At 46.1% G+C, this 19,411-nt stretch overlaps 1 protein-coding gene across 4 annotated transcripts in view; it reads left to right on the plus strand.

Moving 5' to 3' along the window:
* Positions 1–18,000, plus strand: part of NR6A1 (nuclear receptor subfamily 6 group A member 1) — an 89,739-nt gene extending 71,739 nt beyond the window's left edge. For 3 of the 4 annotated variants that reach the window (XM_068155755.1, XM_068155757.1, XM_068155758.1), the window contains 6 exons: positions 1,952–2,109; positions 2,948–3,175; positions 3,957–4,211; positions 7,751–7,872; positions 10,116–10,268; positions 11,274–18,000. In XM_068155755.1, the coding sequence (XP_068011856.1) occupies positions 1,952–2,109; positions 2,948–3,175; positions 3,957–4,211; positions 7,751–7,872; positions 10,116–10,268; positions 11,274–11,362 (1,005 nt within the window). In that variant the 3' untranslated portion in view covers positions 11,363–18,000. The remainder of the gene's footprint in view (positions 1–1,951; positions 2,110–2,947; positions 3,176–3,956; positions 4,212–7,750; positions 7,873–10,115; positions 10,269–11,273) is intronic. The other variant, XM_068155756.1, reaches the window with a different exon arrangement.
* The last annotated feature ends 1,411 nt before the right edge of the window (positions 18,001–19,411 follow it).

Below are 19,411 nucleotides of genomic sequence, written 5' to 3' on the forward strand. Positions count from 1 at the left end.
TCCCCAGAGGGGACATGGCGCAGTCCTGGGGTGTCTGCATGAATACATGGGCAGTCTGTGGCCATCATAACACTCTGTCCTTTGTGAGCAGCACAAGGACGTCCATCCCTTGCAGCTCCCAGTAAATCTCACAGGCTGCCTGCTGCAATTCCTTCAGTTGTTGCAAGCAGGGCACCCAGTAAATGTCTGCCTGATTGATGGCGCAGCTTGTCTGGAGATGTCTTGTAAAGCACAAGGTAATTCAGCACAACAGCTTGTCCTGCACACATGAGGAATGATGGCCATTTCCAGTTTGCTTCTAGGAAAGAGGACTTTTAAAAGTTTACTATTTATTTTCATAAAATAGGAATAACAAAAAGCATTTTCTGTGACTCTGTGTGTCTGTGAATGAGACTGCTCGCCCCAGTCCGAAACTGAACCATGAGAAGCCATGAAAGGTTCTGCCTGCTCAATGTGCTTCTCCATGGTGAATTGAGGAGGAGGCAAGAACTGGACAGTGCAGCCATGCCTGTGGTCAGCATCAGCCTAGCTCAAGCAATAAAAAAAAATCTCTTACTTAGTGATAGAAGATTTTCTGCTGTTTGCAAACGTCATGTTTATAACAGCATTAGTTACTGAATCTTAAAGCCTAGGTGGGTCTATTGAAGAGCAAACATTTCATTTCTGGCCAGGTAGCAATTTTTACTGGCTCTGTGAGCAGTGTAGCTGTGGTAGAACAGCAGCCTGGCAAGCCAGGGGAGGTTCAGGTTGGATATTAGGAAGAAGTTCTATACAGAAAGAGTGATTGCCCATTGGAATGGGCTGCCCGGGGAGGTGGTGGAGTCGCCATCATTGGAGGTGTTCAGGAGGAGACTTGATGGGGTGCTTGGTGCCATGGGTTAGCTGTTTAGGTGGGTTGGATTGGTTGATGGGTTGGACGCGATGATCTTGAAGGTCTCTTCCAACCTGGTTTGGTTTATTCTATTCTATTCTAAATCCTTCTCAGCTGAGACTTGGTGAAAGGTCAGTACTGGACATAGGTTATGCCATCAACTCTGCTTCCTAGGGTGAGATTATTTCACTGTTGCCCTCTTCAGATTCATATCTAGAGTGTTTATGACACTTTTGCAAGACAAGAATAAACTGTCTAAGCTATGTTTGGCTCTTGAAAATGTTGTTCATAGTTCACTGCACTTTCTTACATCATGGTAACTCAAAATCTTCCCATACTCTGTCACAGCCCTGTCAAGGGACACACAGAGAATTTTTTTAAAGCCCCAAAACTTCAGTGTTGCATTTTCCCCTCCAATGTAACATTTCTCCAGAAGCTCTTTTTGGAAACTTTATACTTCAGTGAATTAATGTTTTAATATGTTTTTTTTTAAAGTCCATTTTAGCTTCCTGTATGTATTACTCTCCAACACTTGGTTTAAGTGTTAGACGCTTTTTACTCCTTTGGGTGACATCTGGTTCTTATCTGGGGAAAAATAGGGAACAATGATTCTCTGTGAAGGTTTTCCTGACTGATTTTATATGTGTCACCTTGTCTCTCTCAATTGCTTTATCAAACTAGAGCCTACCCCACCTTTACCTCTGCTGAGTACTGAGTGATGTTCCTGATGAACTGGCCTCAGTTACTCCCAGGTTTTTCACTGTGTGACAGTCGCTGATTTATGGCTCATTGCTGTGTGTATTTGACATAATCTTTTCACATGTCCATTCCTGTCTGCTGTGTTATCATCACTTGAATTATACTGCAGGCACTGGAGGTCACCGCTATTAGCTGTAAATAGGATTTTTCAGGTCTGTTGTTAAACATAAAGATGTGATACCTGCAGAAGCAGCAACATGTTTCTCCTGGTGCAGGGTGCTTTCAGTTCTGTTGGATGTGGTGGTGCAGTCAAGGTGTTCAGGTACAGAGGCTGTGCTTTATTCTCAGCTGAAGTAACCATTGTGATCCTCTATTTGACAGATATCAGAGGAAGAGATTGAGAGAATTATGTCTGGGCAAGAATTTGAGGGAGAGGCAAACATGTCATGGAGCAACAATGGAGACAGCGACCATAGTTCCCCTGGAAATGGAGTTTCTGAGAGCAACCAGCCTTCACCTGTTTCTACTCCATCTTCAAGGTGGGAATGACTGCTAGAAGAACTTTGTAGTACAGTGATCTTGGCTGTCTTTCCCTGGGTGATACTTTGCGTCAATGCAGGAAGAATATATTGTGAGTGCATCTTTGTGTAAACTGAGCCGGCTGCAGATTCTTCCATTTTCAATGGTGCCTTAAGAAAGACATCCACTGGATTCAAAAGAGTTGAGCTGGAAGGTGAAATGAAAAAGAAGGCAGTGTTGAGTTAAACATATTTGAATTATGTCTCTTAATTTATATTCATATTTTTTCTGCAGATTATGGGAATTTGATTACCTTTCACTGTTCGCTCTGCATAAGCTGCACTGTGCTCAGCTTTTGAAAATGAATGACTCCATTAGGTTGCTAATTGATGGTGTTTTATTAATGTCAGTTACTGTTAGTGCTGGTCTGCTGATGCAGCCTTTGATTGTGAACACGGTGAGAATCTCAGATTTGCATTCCATTTGCCTTCACTTGCATCTTAAGCTGGGAGACGTTTGTGTTCACTGGCTGTGTAAATGCTGAATTTACAGTCTTAAATCCTGACCCTTTAAGGAAGTTGGGGTAGAAATGTTCTGGATAGTTGGATTTCTGATTTACACCCAAATGGCTGCTCAACAGTAGTTCCCAGATCTCTGTTAGGTGGAACTTGCTCTGAGCCAGTCTCAGCATGAGGCAGGTGTAAGGTATCTGCTCTGCACATTCACCTTCATTTCCATTGTAGGGTTTACATACAGGCATTGCCCATTCTGTTTTCTTTCCCTGTTTTTATTAACATTTCTGATGGAGCTAGCTGTAATGAGTCAAGTGGGTGTATTGAAAAGCTTTTCCTTTTCCAGTAGGTCCGTGGAGCTGAATGGCTTCGCTGCACTCAGGGATCAGTACATCGGGACGCCGGTGTCCACGCACTATCAGTACCTCCCGCACCTTTTTAGCTACTCTGCTCACTCGGCTCTGATGCCCCCCCAGACACGCAGCTTGGACCCCCAGTCACACAGCCTCATCAATCAGTTAGTGTCAGCAGAGGACCTGGAGCCACTTGGCACACCAATGCTCATCGAGGACGGGTAAGTGTGCCTGGCATGGTGCTTGAGACTGCCCAGAGCTGCCTCTTCCTCTTTGTCCTTTGGGTCTGGCTGTCCCTGCATGCACACAGGGCTCCAGCTTGTGCTGCTGACAGGGGGGCAGCTGGGTGTATGCATTCACAGCCTGATCAGCACAGATGTGCTGCAGGGGCTGCTGACAGGGGGGCGGCTGGGTGTATGCATTCACAGCCTGATCAGCGCAGAGAGCCATGTCCCCTGGGGAAGGTGAAGCCATCATGCAGGCAGCAAACCAGAGGCTGTCCTGTGGGTAGCTTATGCCCTTTCCTGGGGCTGCAGCTGGTGCGCACAGACCTTGGAGTTTCAGGCTATGTGACCAGGCTGAGCTTGTGCAGGAGTGGCTTCAGTAGGTTTCAGTACTGAGACTGCCTTAGCTGTATAGAAGGCCTAGCAATATGTACAATAGCTGGGAAAATAAACAAGGGTGGGTAAAAGCTGGGTAGTTTATCCACTGGTGAGAGCTTCAGGGCTGTCTCTAAGGCCATGCTGTCCCATGCTCAGCAGGCTGGGTGCTGACTGGGTGGGTGACCCCACATTTCAGGGGGGCTTCCCTCACAGCTGCTAGCTGGGCATTGGGTGCTGGCCATCATGACTCCTGCTGCCTGGTGCCGCTCTGGGCACTTGCACTTTGGGCACTTGAACATGAATTCCTGTGGAATTTGCCTTGCTTTTCACGTGCCTTGTCAGATCATGTCATTCAATGCTGTTAATTGTTTTTATGCCTTCATATTAACTCTGCCTGCAGGTATAAAGTGACTCAGGCAGAGCTGTTTGCGTTGTTGTGTCGTCTGGCGGATGAATTGCTTTTCAGGCAGATTGCTTGGATCAAGAAGCTGCCGTTCTTCTGTGAACTCTCCATCAAGGACTATACCTGCCTGCTCAGCTCTACATGGCAGGAGCTGATCCTGCTCTCCTCGCTGACTGTTTACAGCAAGCAGATCTTTGGTGACCTTGCAGATGTCACCTCCAAGTACTCTCCCTCTGATGATGAGCTGCACAGGTGAGATGTTGAGCTGAGCCTGTGGGTAAGGAAATAAGCCTTCTTGATGGCTTCTCCTTCTCTAGATCTTAGGAAGTACACCATGGTTAGTCAGTGTTGGCTCAGAAGTTCCTTTTGCAGAGGAAGGTGCATGGTGCTGTTTGAATTTTTTGTAGCAATGCTGTCATCCTCCAGCACAGCCCTACAAACTGTCTTTTTTTATGAGGAGAGTAAAACTAACCAACACTTTGGGTAACCCTGAGATACAGGACAGAAGGTCTTATTTAAAAACCCTTTGGGCCAGTGGAAAAATTGTTCACAAAGCTGGTTGTCTGTATTATCAAAGTGTTCATTATTAATTGCCATTTCATTGTTTGGATTACATAAATTTAAAGATGTTGCAACTTAGCTCTTGTTTTTTCTGCAGCACATGCTATCTGATGCTCTGAGGAACCTGCCTTTCATTTATCATCTTGGTCAGGGTGTTGTGTTTAGGTTTGGGTGTTTTGTTTTGTAGTCTTGGTGCCAGACAGATCCTTCGTGTGGTAGCAGACTCACAGTCTCAACAACACTACAGCAGAATAGACAGGATTTGCAGAAAGTACTGCTTGGCCTCTCTCTTAGCACCACCCTGTTTGTGCTCTGCCTGCACTAGGCTGGGCAGTTCTGCAGGAGTCACCACAAGATGTGTCTGATGAGCAGAGAGGTAAAATTCTGCTGTGGTGCTCGGCAATTGCAGTACGGAATGCTTCCTTGAGGTTCCTTTGTGCGTCCTTTTTGACAGCCCCAGGGGCTGATTGAGACCATGGTGGAGGCGAGTGGGGGAGCTGAGAGCTGGACCCAGGTGTCTCATTTCCTGGGCCAGGTTCCTCTGCGGTGCTGCTCTGCCTGGCCATTCATCGTGCATCTGGTGCTGCTCCCTGCGAGGAGCATAGAAAACTCCAATAGCACTTGTTCTGCATTCAGCCATGCTTTTGTTCCTGCTGTCCTGGTCAGAGCCTCAAAAGAGAAGTGTTTGTTTCATTTTGGGGTTGCAATAAATAGGAGCAAGAGGTAAGAAAACAAGACAAAGGAGGAATCCTCGCCCTTCAGAAACCAGCAATTCAGAGCTGGTCGCCTCCAAAGTCCTTCAGAGAAGATCTGTGATTGATGAAAATAGGTCTTCTTGGGAGCAGAGTGTTTCTGTAGTCTCTTCTCCTGATTTAGCTTTTCAAGTATCATTAATTGTCATTAGTAACACAGGAAAATGCTCACCCCAAAAGCCATTTAGTGGGAAGTTGCACAGATGAGAGGTCTCAGGCTCCATGGCTCCCTCCCAGTTGCCTTTATGGTAGTTCAGTCATAGCTCGACTGTCTGCAGGTGGCAGTGGAATAGTTCATGAGTATTGGTCACCCTGTCCAATGCACCTGTGGAAAAGCTAGTCCCTTCAGATTTGAGAGAGGCTCTTTTGGAGAGGTGTTTGACTTGTGGATTTCCTCAAAGAGCCCAGGTTTCCTCTGGCATTGATCAGTAATGATTGCAAACCAAAGCTCATTAGATCTCACAGCTGGTTGAAGAAACCTCACTGAGCTGTGATAGCCTGGTGCTGTGGGGTTAACTTCTGCTCTTATTTAGAGAAATGATGAGAGCAATGCTAATGCCTAAGTGAAGAGTGAAGGCACAGGATGAGCTCCCCAGCCCCTGTGTTTTAATTGCTTCTAACCACTGGCTAAATGTTATGTTTGTCTGCTAGATCAAATGTTTTCTTTTATTGTGCTGTTTTTCTGGCGATGAATATGAAATGAATAGATTCCTGACCTCTCCCAGCACTCCTGATAGCGCTTCCCTCCCCCTCCTCCCCAGCTGATCCCGGTAACTCCCAGCCAGAAACTTGCCTGGTGTAAACTGTGAGGGAAAGTGTGTGGAGGAGTCAGTCCTCGAGAAGAAATAGGGCTGTGAAAAACAGAACAGCTTTGTTTGAAAAGGGGAGGAAAGTATGCACAGAAAAGTAAGACAGTTCAGCTTCAGGAATGAGAGAAGAGCTCTCCTGGATTTATGAAGTGATGAGTGGCTGGTAAAAATGTGCATGCTCTGAAAACAATTAAACCCAACAGACGACTGAGTGGTCTTTGTGCTCATTAACTTCTTGAGCTTTGCAATCTTGCACCTGCAAGATTTTTAATGTCAACTCGAGAGCAAGAAAACTTGTACAACTTTAGATTAGCTGACAAGGCTTTCATCACTTACAATATTACTTTCTTGAAGAAGTGACCTGGAGTTCAGATAGCTTGTTTTCACTCATCTGAGGTCAAACTCCACCATGCATTTTACAAATAACTTTGAAGTAAACAAACACATATGCCAAAATAAGGTACTATTCAGTGAAAAAGGTTCTATTTCTGTTCTATTCAGAGATGGCTTTCTGACTGTGCTCTTATTCTTTGTGCTGTACAATGCCAGAGCACATCTGAAGCTTCCCTAAACACTTCTGTCCCACTTCTGAGCATTTTTGCAATATGAGGTTTCTTTGAAACCGGGGTTTTGCTGTGAGAGGTGTTCTGAGAGGCTGTTGTCAAGTGCGGGATGGTCCCAGAGCATGCCCATAGGCACTGACAGCCCTCTGTGCCCTCCAGCTCTGCTTCTGCCTGCCTTTTCCATGGGGCACACATGGAGTGCCACTCATGAATACGCATCCCAGCAGGAGCACCTTGTTCTGCACCCACAGCATTTCTATCAGGCAGTTTCCCAGGACATTTTGGGGAGATTTACATTCCCTGTGCATCAGCATTGCCCTCTCCTGCCCGTCCTGGTGCTGGCTTCCTTTGGCAAGTGTGGATGCTCAGGAGGAATATCCTGCTTGTTTTCAGTGAACAGCACAGTTCCAGCAGTGAGGGTGGCTGTACCTGGTGAGGTACTCCAGGCTGCCAGGTGTGGAACCCAACAGAGGATCCCTTACAGTCTATGCTTATCTGAACTGGGGGGAAGTACTCCAAGAGTTGCTAGAGATGCTTTTTTATAGTGCAAAAACCATCCATCAGGACTGCAGTGCTGTATAATGTGGCTGTGAGCTGCTTGCTGCTGTGGATAGATGTAGAGACAGATGCACCAGGCAGAGGGGAAAACTGACTGACCTGTCTGTCTGGCAGGACAACAGGTACCTTGCAGAATGTTTTCCTGTCCTGTAAGACAAGTATCAATGGAAACCTCATCTTATTCTGTAGAAGATAAAATCCCCATTGAAATTTGAGGAGATAAAAGTGTAGAGACCCAAAGCAGTGTCCATACACAGGAAGTTTTTGCACATTCCTGGCTCCATCAAGCTGTTCCCTCTGTCAGAGCTGGTGATGAACCGAATCATCAAAGGGTTTTTGCTAAAGTATCTGCAGCAGTCAAGTTTGTAACTGAGTCATTTTCCTCCGTCTGCTTTAATAGTGCCAGCAGGCTGCAAGCAGTTGTGATGACAATTCCTTTTAATTTTCTTGCAAGATGCTTACATCTCTGAAGTTATTTTAATAAGCTTCTTGTCTTTGTTGTGTAGAATATGTCCTCTATACGCTGATGTGTGATCTCTGTCCTCCAGATTCAGTGAAGAGGGCATGGAGGTGATGGAGCGACTGATCTACCTTTTTCGCAAATTTAACCAGCTGAAGGTCAGCAACGAGGAGTACGCGTGCATGAAAGCCATCAACTTCCTAAATCAAGGTGAGTCAACAAAGAGGAGTTATCATCCTTGCTGGAGAAATTCTCTGAAACAAGAAGTCTGAGCAGCCTTTGCTTCCCTGATGAGAAATGGGGACAGAGAGCCATGAAGATCCTTGAGCTCTGAAACCTCTCAGTGCATTTGCCGTCGTGCAGACCGTACGCTGTGCAGTGAGGCACTGGTGGAAATACTATATTTGCTTAGATAATTTTTAGTGCCTTTAAATACAGGCATCAAGTGTGTCATTTTGCATATGTACCAAGGGTGCCAATCCCAGTGTAAGAACAGAGCAGAAAAGCTGATGAAACCTTTCTGGGTAAGGTTTGGGTGAACGGTAACTCACCAGCTGCTAAGAAACCTTTCAACAGACAAAGATGTGTCACCTAAAAGTATTCGTGATTTAGGTGACTCTTTAGGCAATGAACTAAACAGTACTTTAAAACCAGATAATTTGCATTCTTTTTTTTAAGTAAACATTGGCAATTTGCATAACAACCTTTCAAAGATCCCCAACTAGAAAATGCATTTGTTCATTTTTCTGCTTTAAAGATGGAATTTGTAAAGCCAGCCCTCCCTCTTCTGACTCTTTCAAATATTTAACTTGAGGATGTATACTTAGGTCACCTAGCTGGCTCCTGCATTTTATACCTAATGCTAACTCTTCAATGTGAAAAGTAATCACAAACTCAGTATTTATGTGCAGGCAATGAATTCTGCCTGAGAAGGGACTGTTTCCTCCTGTTGGTTATCCAGTGTATTGAAGCTGGCTGCCAGACTCTGGGTATTTCTAAATCCATGCAGAGTAGTTCTTCAACATGTAAGGAGATCCTGGTTGTTTTCTGACAACTGTAGTAGGCTGAAATACTTTGGAATAGCTTGGGTTTGTCCTCCATCGTGCTTGTCCTTGTCTCCACTCCTGTACATTGTCTCAATCCACTGCTTGTAGATGCTCTTTGCCAGTCATTTGTTGTGGCCCTGCATCTGTGGTGCCTCCAGGACATTTCTTCATGTTGTAAATGAAGGAAACTGTTGAGAAGCGAATGCTGAGTGGATAGTGTTCAGCTGTAATTTTGGAAATAAATGTCTCCAGCGTCTTTTGTACTGTGAAAGATAGTTGCAGTCTGTGAAAATGTGCTGTGGCTCTGTCCTCCCCCACTCATTTCCAGGCGGAGATAGTGCTGACGCTTCAATCTGTGCTGGGCTGAGGTTCCGGTTTGCTTCCCTGGGCAGTTTCCTGACACTGGATAATGCACTTCTCGAGCTGTCTCCATTGTTTTCCAAAATGTATTTTCATTAACTTCCTGTCTTCTTTTATTTTTAGTTGAAGTTTGCAATTTTTTATGTGAAATACCTGAGGATTATTTTTAAAAGTCAGCTTTGGGGCAGTAGATAAATGCCTCTTCCGTCAGATGGTCTAACAGCACTGAGCCTACACCACGGGCCTGCAGCTTCCTTGCTCCACATGCTGGATCCTTCCCAGGACCCCGGCAGCGTGCCGATGCCATCGATCATGCTGAGTGGTGGCAGTGGGCCCTCCTGCCAGTTTGATAGCTTGGATATGTCTGTTTTTTATTTGTGTATGTGGCCTGACTTTGGCAAAGTTAAATTTAAAAATAAATAGTTGACAAGTTTATAAAGCTCCTATGACATAAGTCATAAGCAGGTGGGGAGAAATATGATGGTACCTTGAATTATAGAGTCGAGTGCTTGCCTCACCTGAGATGATGTAGTTGAAATCAACGTGTTTCTGGCTGAGGAAGCATTATGCTGAATCCCTGGTGAGGACTAAACCTTGACACAGAGCTGCTTTACACCAGGCAGGCAGGGATTTGAGGTCGCTGGAGCTGCTATCTCCAGGAGCATCCACTGAGCTCTGCAGCTGAGCAGCTTAGGACATTAGCTGTTTTCCTCCTGGCCTTTTATAGAAGGAAATGTTTAGTCATGAGGTCTGTGGTGACGGGTTGAACTTGATGATCTTTGAGGTCTCTTCCAACCTTGGTGATTCTGTGTGATTCTGAAATCCTATACTTGCACACATATGTAAAAGCTCATCCATGATGTGGGCACACCAGGAGTGGAGATGAGAGTTTTGGTATTTGTTCTATTGGGCACCTGAAGCCGACCTCTGAAGCAGGGACCCAGCTTAGAGTTTTAGCAACCAATTTGTCTTTCCAGAATAAATGGCAATGAGTGTGAGTCTGCTGCTCTTACATGTTTTCATGACTCTGACTGTATTCACTTTCAGACATCAGGGGTCTGACCAACGCCTCCCAGCTGGAGCAGCTGAATAAGCGGTACTGGTACGTCTGCCAGGACTTCACGGAGTACAAATACCCGCACCAGCCAAACCGTTTTCCGGATTTGATGATGTGTTTGCCAGAGATACGATACATTGCAGGTAACTTAGTGACCTCTTCCCACACTGGGATCATGTGCAAGCTATGAAATTGGCTTTTAAAGAAGAATTAGTTTATAAGAGTGAGATTCTTGTTGACTTCAGTGGAGGATGTTTGTGTGGGACCCTTTTCTATCAGAGCTGCTTCCCCACCTCTAAACTGATCTTACGTCACCTCCAGCTCACCCAGTCAGGCTGGCTCTTTGCACTTTGTCCCTGTGATGCTGATGGATGTGGCTTGCTTCCCACCATGGAGTCCCTTGCTCCCAGGAAGACGTGCCTTGCTCTGACCTGCTGCCCTTTAAGTGCTTTGGTCAGGTTCTTGTTTTATTTTCTTCCTGTCCATCCTGGCTTGGAGGCATTTTTTTTGTCAGAAGAGTGTGATCCTGGAATGAGTTGTTATCTCATGAGCAATAGAGGTCTCTGAATCGCTTAAGTAAGGAGCAGATGAGGAGCGGGGCAGCAGGCAGTTCTGCGGTGTAACCCCCAGCTTTCAGCTCATCCAGACCTCTGAAATCAGCAGGTGAATTTTCAAATGCAGTCATGTCACTCAGTATACCTGCAAGGTCTGGTGTTACTAAAACATTATTTATTCCTGAATGTTATGGCAGAGGGAGATACATGGCTCCTTATGTCAAGGATCCATGTGCTTCATCCTGCTCTGCTGTAATAAACTAGATAATAATCAGAGTAGCTCTTATAATTTACCCATTGAGATCAACAAGGAGTTTGGGGAGAGAAGGGATTTAGGCTTTCCCACTTTCTATAAATACTGCTCCATTGTGGAGAAATAATTTTGATCAGATTTTACCCATTTATTTTGCTTTTGATTCAGTAAATAATAAATCCTGTTGTGTCCAAATGAGTATCAAATGTCTAATGTAGCAGTAGGATGATTAACTGTTTTGCTGAGAGGTTCAAGGTAAAAACATCTCCGGTGTTGCTGGCTTAGGTGTCTCTGAAATCTGATTCAGGAGTGGATGCTAATTCTGTCTTTTTTCTTTCCAGGAAAAATGGTGAATGTCCCTCTGGAGCAGCTGCCTCTCCTTTTTAAGGCCGTTCTACATTCCTGCAAGACGAGCATGAGCAAAGAGTGAGCCCAGCTCGCCCCGGCCGGTGCCTTACGCTGTGTCTCGGGCAGGGAGCTGGCTCACCCCGGGAGAGGGGCAAGCACGATCCAGGCAGGAGATGGGGCAGTGGGCATCCCTGCCATTGTAGCAAGAATCCTTTTTGTTTGGTGTTTTTTTGTTTTGGTGTTTTGTTTTTTTTTTTTTAAACTCTTTTTCCTATATATTTATTTCACGACAGAGTTGAATGTATGATCTTCAACACAATGCACATGGTTCTGTCTGAATGCAACAGATGCATTCTCCAGCAGTTTACAGAATGTGAAGATGTTTAATGTTACAGTGTTTGTTAGGGTTAGTTCTTTTGTTTTTGGGGGCTGGGGACTGAGATGACTTAAGACTACCTCAAGGAGAAGATGCTGTTCATGCACTGCTCTTTCTGTGATTTGTATCCAAAAGCATTTGTTGTGGAGGACAAACAGCCTCATCGCATTGGCAGCGCTGTTAGTGCCCCAAATGGACAGTTTTGGAGAAGTGGGTGTTAGAGAAGTGCCAAGCTTGTTTCTTTAAATTACAATTTTAAAAGGTGGGGAGTGGAGAAGAAGGAAAGTTCTGTCTACCTGATAGGTTTCTCTTCTTCTGGCAGGTTTCACTTGCAGCTGGTAGCTCCTATGGCTTTCCTGAGTCCTGTCCCAGGGCATTGTAGCAGGGAGCTGATTGCCCTGGCCCCTCCTGGGAGCTGCAGAGTGGGCTCTGCCCCCAGTCTGCCCAGCTGCCCTCTCACCATCACTGCACACCTTTCCATTTGACTAAAAGCATGTTGCTGCAGTTCATAGCAGGCTCCTGCTGTTACACAAAGGTACTTTTGTTGCTAGAGAACTGCAAGGAATTTCTCATCACTTCCTTAACATCCATTTTAGGTTCACAAAAGCAGGAAAAACCTACTTAGAGATCAGTCAGGATTGCCCCTTTTAGTGTATACCTCCAAGGTGGTATCTGACTACTGAGGAGGCTTCTGCACTGCAGCAATCCCAAGCAGCCCTTTTCTGGGAACAGTTAACTTACCCTATGGTTAAATGTGACCTCTGTAATGGGGTAAGGGACTCCATTGTCATCTTGCAGGGCTTTCTCTGCTGGACTCAGGGAATGCATGATCTATAGTCCTAACCTGCCAGGATTGTTTTGCTGCTGTCACAAAAAATAGTATTAATGCAGTATCTGTTTAACTGTTCTGTCCTAGGTGTTGCAAGGCTTGGATTTTCCATCTTGCAACCTCCACACCATTCTACTGCGCGCAGAAGTGGTTTAATGACAACAGGTTAGCTGTTGAGTAATTGCCTAGTGTTTGTTTGAATTTGGGTATTCTCATGAGCAACCTCATGGCTTCCTGCTTGTGGTGGTGGTGGTGGTGAGGTTGGAAGAGATGCTTATATTCTCATCTCCTTCATAAAGAATTAATGTTCAAAGACTTGATCCATGTCCTGAGCAGCTGTGTTGCTCTGGCTGGATTTCCTTCCCTGTGTCCTTAGATGTGAATCTGATGTTTCTGTAGGAAGAAGGTTCATCAACAAATTTTTGAATGCTCTTTTGAAAATATTTTGGGAAACAACTTCTGTCAAGGTAGGAAGGACTAGTGTTGCCTTTTTGTCTTGTCCTGATGACAGCTGTGTGGCACAAAGCATACAGCTCAGGGGTAGTGACACTGCTGTGAGATGAATGTGATGGTGATGAGGAGAAAAATGTCTTTCACCGAAGTTGTCTTTCCTTTCACTTCACCCAATGGGCGTTGCCTCATTTGCAGCCCAGGAATTGCTGTGACTTGGCTTGGCACCTCTCTTGGTGGTCAGCAGTTGGGCTGTGTCCTGGGCACAGACCACTGCAGTCAGAGTTGTCCTTGGAGCCCCGCTGCTGGCTGACCGTGGACCCATGATGGCATTGCCACCATTGCAGTCCTGCTTGGGCATCATGCAGCTCGACGGTTTCCCTTCTCTAAAAGTCCACTAGCTGCTCATTTTTCATTATTTAAATAGGATGTTACGGGTAACAGCTGCTGGGCCCAGCAGCAGTTCAGCTTGATGGAGCTTCACCATCCAAAGGTGGTTCTGTCAATCTCATTTACTTTATGACTGTCAAATGAGACACGCACGTATTTCTCAGGAAAGCCTTCTGCATACAGCCTATACCTCACGTGTAAATGGGAAGATTTTAGTCTGTTTGTAAGTTAGAAAGTGTTTCTCAGCTTTTAAGTTTGATTTCCAAATAGCTTGATATGATCTTTTTATTACGGGTTATCCTCTGGCTCGCTGTTTTATACACTCAAGGAATTGTTAAAATTGCATAGGAGTAATTTTATTCTACAGTTACTGAATGGTTATAATCTGTTGATGAATAAGAGTTTGTTTTAATTAGTGTACATAAAAGTGGTCATCTTATTGCCAAATACCCAACAAAAATAATCTATTAGATCTTCTGTGTTTATCCAAAATAGACTCCCAAGACTAATCCTGTACCAACAATGGGAAAACCTAAATTCATTTGTGGCGATGAATGAACAAGAACGTTCTGCTTTCTGTTGTACAAAGCCAATTTTACGCAGGTTGATTGGCAGCAGAATCTGTTAGCAAATAACCTTTTGGTGGTAGGGAGTAGAAAAGCCTTACTGAAGTGAGAAGTGAGGCAGAAGCTCGTGTACTAAACCAGAATCTAACTCACTGGACAGTTGTTCTTAATATCTTCTGCACCAAGTCCTCTAATGACTTGTATTTTTTAAACAGGGTAAAGTGAATGTGTTGCATTGCAAACTCAGGTATTATGAGAAGGTAGGAATGTAGCTAGAGACGTAGAGACGTTAGGTCAGTCACTAGATGTATTTGTGAATTTGGTTTGAAGGACACCCTGGAAAGGTTGGAATTTTTGTTCCATTCTTCACCTAACATTCGGTTTACAGGGACTCATATTTTATTTGTGCTTAATGCTAGTAGGGGGAAGTTCATTATCTTTGGTATCTATCTGCTCTTGCTTATCTGACCTTCTGTCATAGAGGAATCAATCAACAATAATAGTCTTTGGTAGAATTTTCTGCCATGACAAGTCAATTTTTATCCCCGATTTGAAAGATAAATTGGCTGACTGACCCCCTCCTCTCCTTCATAGCATTTGTGCAGATGGAAAGCTGAAGAGTTACTTTTAATCTGAACAGAGATTTGGGACATAAATTTGAAGTGCTCAGGCTCACACATTCAGTGGGACTCTGCTGAGGTATTCTAGTTGCTATCTTACAGCTTGAAGCTTGTCACCCCGAGCAGAAATCACTGCTGCCAGCAGATGGGTCTCAAGGGGCAAGACACCAGGACCTGAACAAAAGCTTTTTGCAAGTGACTGGCTTTCTTCCATTGCCTGCCTTTGAGTCAGGCATCTGTCCCGTGAGCTGAGCCTTGACCCCACGACATATGTCAGCAGCATGTCCTCGTCCTCGGCATGCCTGGCCCCTCAAGAGTGCTGGAGGGATGACCAGGATGTGCAGAGGTGCCAGGTGCCTTGGAGCTGGTGGGCTGTGGGCACAGCACAATTGATGCAACAGGAGCTAACTCTCCAGCTGTTCTGCACACATAGAAGCTGCTGTCTAATCATTAGTGATGCCCATGGCATTGGTGGCTCTCATCTCATGCCTGCTGGCCCACTGAGCTGAGCAGAGACACAGCTTTGTCTCTGGCTGCAGCACTGGATTTTTCTTTAATACTTAAAGCTTGAGCTTTTGCTGTTTCCTGTCCCACAAAGACCAAAGGGAGAAGACCCTGTTTGCAGGGTGATCAGCAGTACAAAGCAGTCAGCTGGATTGCCGGTGACAGGAAAACCCGTACAGCGTTACTGCTGCTCCAGTAACACCCATTTCCCAAGGGCTGTGGGGTTGCTTTGAATGAGCCTGCAAGGGCAAGCAAGCCTGGCTCCTGGGCATTGTGGTGTTTTAGCAGGGAGCATCTGGGCATTTTGACATGCTCTTGTTCACTGGAGGAGGCCTGGGTGGTCATGCTCTGACCCTGCTCTTGCCCAGTCAACGGCTCCAGCTGAGTGCTGCTTGCTGCTCCACCCTTCCTCTGCCATGCACGGCAGGCACGGCCCTTGCTCTTCAGGCTTCTGCACAGAACCATAGCCACCTCAGGTTAAGAAGCTGAAGTCTTGTCCTTCAAACCAACCTTTTTTTTTTGTTTTTTGTTTTTTTTTTTAAAACAAACAAGCAAACTTGAATTTCTTTTCTCTTTACTACATTTTTAAAAGCAAACAAACAAACAAAAGATTGTCCTGTGAATGTGTTACTTCCTGTTCATTCTTTCTTCTTTCTTGGATTTGATTTGAAGCTATGAAGCTCGGTGTCTGTGAAAATGTTGTTATTTCTCAGGATAATAAGCGGCAATCATCCCTGCCACATGAAAGGCAGGAGAAAGGGGGAAACTTGGGGAACTAGTTTAAGTATGAAACTAATTTTTAATGTGTAGATGATCTGTAAATCAAGGGTAATACATAGGATGCCAGTATCAAGCTGTGGTGTTTCTCTGGGTTCATGGTGTGTTGTTTGCAATACACAGAAGCTCAGGGATAAGTATTTAAAATGTAACCTAGAGAAACCCTAGTTTTGATGTTGCAACACAATTGCTTCTTTCATGACTTGTTTGGAGTACCCATTCAAAGCTGAATCCCCCATATGGAGATTTTTTTTGGGGGGAAAAACTTTTGATTTGGCTTCTGGGAAGTTTGCCTACTGAAGGCTTAGATGTGGTTTAATGGCAAAAGCGTCCCAAGGCTGTGCAAGGCGTTGGCAAGAGGAGCTGCAGCTCACTTTGCCCTCAGAGGCTGGCAGCTGTCATGTGGAGAGATGTGGAGGTTTTGGTAACTTCATGCTTTCACTGAAAGCACATTGGCTTCTAGGGCTGTATTCCCCTATTACCTCATCCCTCTGCCTTTGGTGTTGAATGTCTTGGAGTGTTCTTGGAAAAAGGGGAAATGGGAATTTCTCTGTATGTCCCTGACAGTTGGTCCCAATGTTCTGTACTTGGTTTGCTGCTTATGAATTCTTATTTTCTAGTCAGTACAACTTTTTCATTGTGGGTCAGTAAGGTTGTGGACTCAAACTGCTTGAGGAAGGTATTGACATGTGATATGAATTCAGCTACAGCTGCCAGGAGCATCCAAACAGCCCCATCCAGCCCAGTGCAGCCATAGGCAGTGCCAGCACTGAGCAAGAGTCAGCAAAAGTGTGCAGAAGTGAGCCCAGCTCCCCTCGCTGGCAGCCTCACTGGCGAGGATCTACAAACCTGAGTTTAAACCAGCCCTACAAAATCTGGTGAGGCCAATCCAGGCAATATCTTCCCCTTGAAAAAATCATAATTCAGAAAGAGCTCCTGTGCAGCTGACTTTTAACAAGTCTATGAAAGAAGCTACATGGTTCAGTGGATGAAGTGCCCCCAAGGGCAAAAAGAAACAGAAATTGAAACCAGATGAGATCAATCTTAACAGAGCCTTTTGTGATTCGCTGTTTTCTTTCAATTTATAAAATGTCTTGTAATAGTTGATAACATTATTGACTCAATTTCCATAACAAAACTACCTCGTGTGACATCCTGTTTATCATCTCAAAGGGATTGTGTGAAAAACAAAGTACTGCCAGTGTTTGTTGCCTGTGATTGGTTCCTGTTACTGCCACAGCATTTTGACCTGCAGGTGATGGTTTTGGCTTTGCATCCCACTGGGCAGGCAGCAGGTTCAGCACCTGTGTGCCATGGCTGTAATCACTGTGGCTGCTGCTTCACCAAGCCCCATTCACTGTATGGGCAGCGTCTTGTGGCTGTGGCCTTGTGTCCCAGCACCACAAGGCAGAAGTCAGTGAGGCTGCAGGACAGGGCTGAGCTCTGGTAACCCTCCTGTATCCTCACCCTGCAGCTGTGAGGCAGGATGTGGCTCTTGCCAGTTTGTTTTTTGTTGATGCCCATCAAGCCACGGGCTAGGTTCCAGCTCTGCCCTGGTGCAGATGCAGTGCAGAGGCTGCATTTGTAGCCTGCGACCTTGCAGAGCCCTCACCCCCTATGTCCTGGCTGTAAACATGCTGGGCAGCTCAAAGAGGAAGCAGGTCCAGTTTGCTGCCTTGTGCTTGTGTCAGGCCATCACTGGTTTGTTAGTGATTTTCAAGATGGTCCTAGTCTTTGGGTCCTTTCCCTGACGTTCCAGGTGATGGATTTTTCCCAGTAAAACACTTCATTTTTCCCACAATCCCTTGCATAAATCAGGGAAGCAGGATGTTGCCTCGGCATGACACACGGTGAACGTTGGCACACTCGGAGCTGGGGCTGGGGCAGGAGAGCGTGCCTGGCCACTGCCACCCTCGCCCCACAGCACCCGAGGAGGAGCAGGCACCATGCTGCACCACTTGGGACCTGCCCTTCTGTCACTAACACTATGACCAAATGAATGTTTCTGCTGGCACGTCTCGGGCGTGCCGTGGCACAGCCGGTCCCCATTGCATGGTGATCCGGCGCGGGTCCGTGTCGGCCCGGCCTGCTCCTGCTCCGCTGCTCTGCTCTGTGACTTGACTACCTGTGGAAATGTGACCAATAAGTGTTGAACGCATGTTTAGCAAGTGTTAGCTGTATGAACTAATAAATGTGAATTGTTCTGCACTCATGGCCTCTGCTGCTTGCTTCCACCTTTCCCCTTCAGCGGTGGCTCTCCTTTGGTAGTGGGAAGGCATCATCAGGGTGATGTAGCCCACCACTGGTCTAGGTCGTAGCTGCTGTCTGCTGTTGGAGCAGCTGGGACTGGAATCATTCATGGGTCTGAGGAAGGCCTTGGTGCTGTTGATGTGACTGGGTTTCAGGTGGGCGCACAAACCCTGCCCTGAGGAGCTGGCAGTGTGGACTGGCAGCAGCCTCTGCTAAGAACAGGGCAGGCTAAGGGAGGTCTTGTACCTTTTAGGGAGGACAGGAGCAGTCTGAGAGTGAAGGTTTGCAATCTTCTGCCATGCAGTGTATCTGTGGTAGTCTCCTTCCCCATCCCTGAGGAAAAGGCAGACAAATAGTTTTTGTCCTTCTGGTTATTGCACCACTGCAGCCTGAGGTGCCCACCATGGCACAGCTGCTCCACTGATGTCACCCAGGAGGGTCTGTGGGTGGCCAGAACACACACTGGTTTGGATGGGTTGCAATCCCCAAGGGGTGCAGGGGGAGGAGGGTTTGCACCCACAGCAGGATTGGACCTGTGCAGCACCAGCTGCTGCAAGCAGGAGGAATAATCCAAACACACCAGAAATCCTTGACCAGCACTCTCTGGAGAGAAACTGGAGAACTCATTTACCAATCCCACGTGTCACTGAGGTGGGTGCATGTTAAAAGACTAAGGAGCACTTTTCCTATTTACATTTCCCCGTGTATTAGAGAGTGTGCATTAAGGCCCACTCAGGGATGCTGTGTGCTACAAAGGCAGCTCCAAGTGAGCAGCCGGCCCCGCACTCCACTGCTCCCTCCCACGGGGCCACCAGCACTGCCTGTGCTGCTAAACTCATAAAAATGGAAAATCTTTCTTTTAAATGTTTAGGAGCTCTTGTGCTTAAGAGTGTTTAGAATTTCTTTTTCCTGCTTATTTTAATAATGGGAGATTCTGCAGCAAAGAAATAGCAGTTTAGTGCCTTCTAGCAGGCAGGGAGGCAGCCTGCCATGTATTTCTCCTGAGCTAAAGGACTTTGTCATTGACAGAGCTCCTGGGTTTGAACAGGGAGCTGCTGGGCTGCAACAAGCAGTTTTTGTGTGCCCCTGCCAGGCAGCTCACCACGAGTTGACCATCTCCCCCAAAGCTCATGGGGTCCCTGCTGCCCTCCCTGACACAGCACCTGCCCATCTGTTCCTAGAGGGTTTATGGTGTCCTTGCTCCAGTCCCAGGGCTGCCTGGCTCCTCTGGCCAGCACTCTCACAGCTCCTGCCCTCTCCATTGTGTTAGTTTTTCTTATTTACAGCACTTCTCCTCTGTGGTGCAGCTGGAGCGGCTTCGATACTGCGTTGCCCTGGATTTATTCCCTGTAAGGAAAGGCCCCGAAGG

This window comes from Melanerpes formicivorus, unplaced genomic scaffold (genome assembly GCF_026170545.1).
Source record: "Melanerpes formicivorus ecotype bairdi unplaced genomic scaffold, bMelFor1.0.p_v2 SCAF_33, whole genome shotgun sequence".
Classification (NCBI taxonomy): domain Eukaryota; kingdom Metazoa; phylum Chordata; class Aves; order Piciformes; family Picidae; genus Melanerpes; species Melanerpes formicivorus.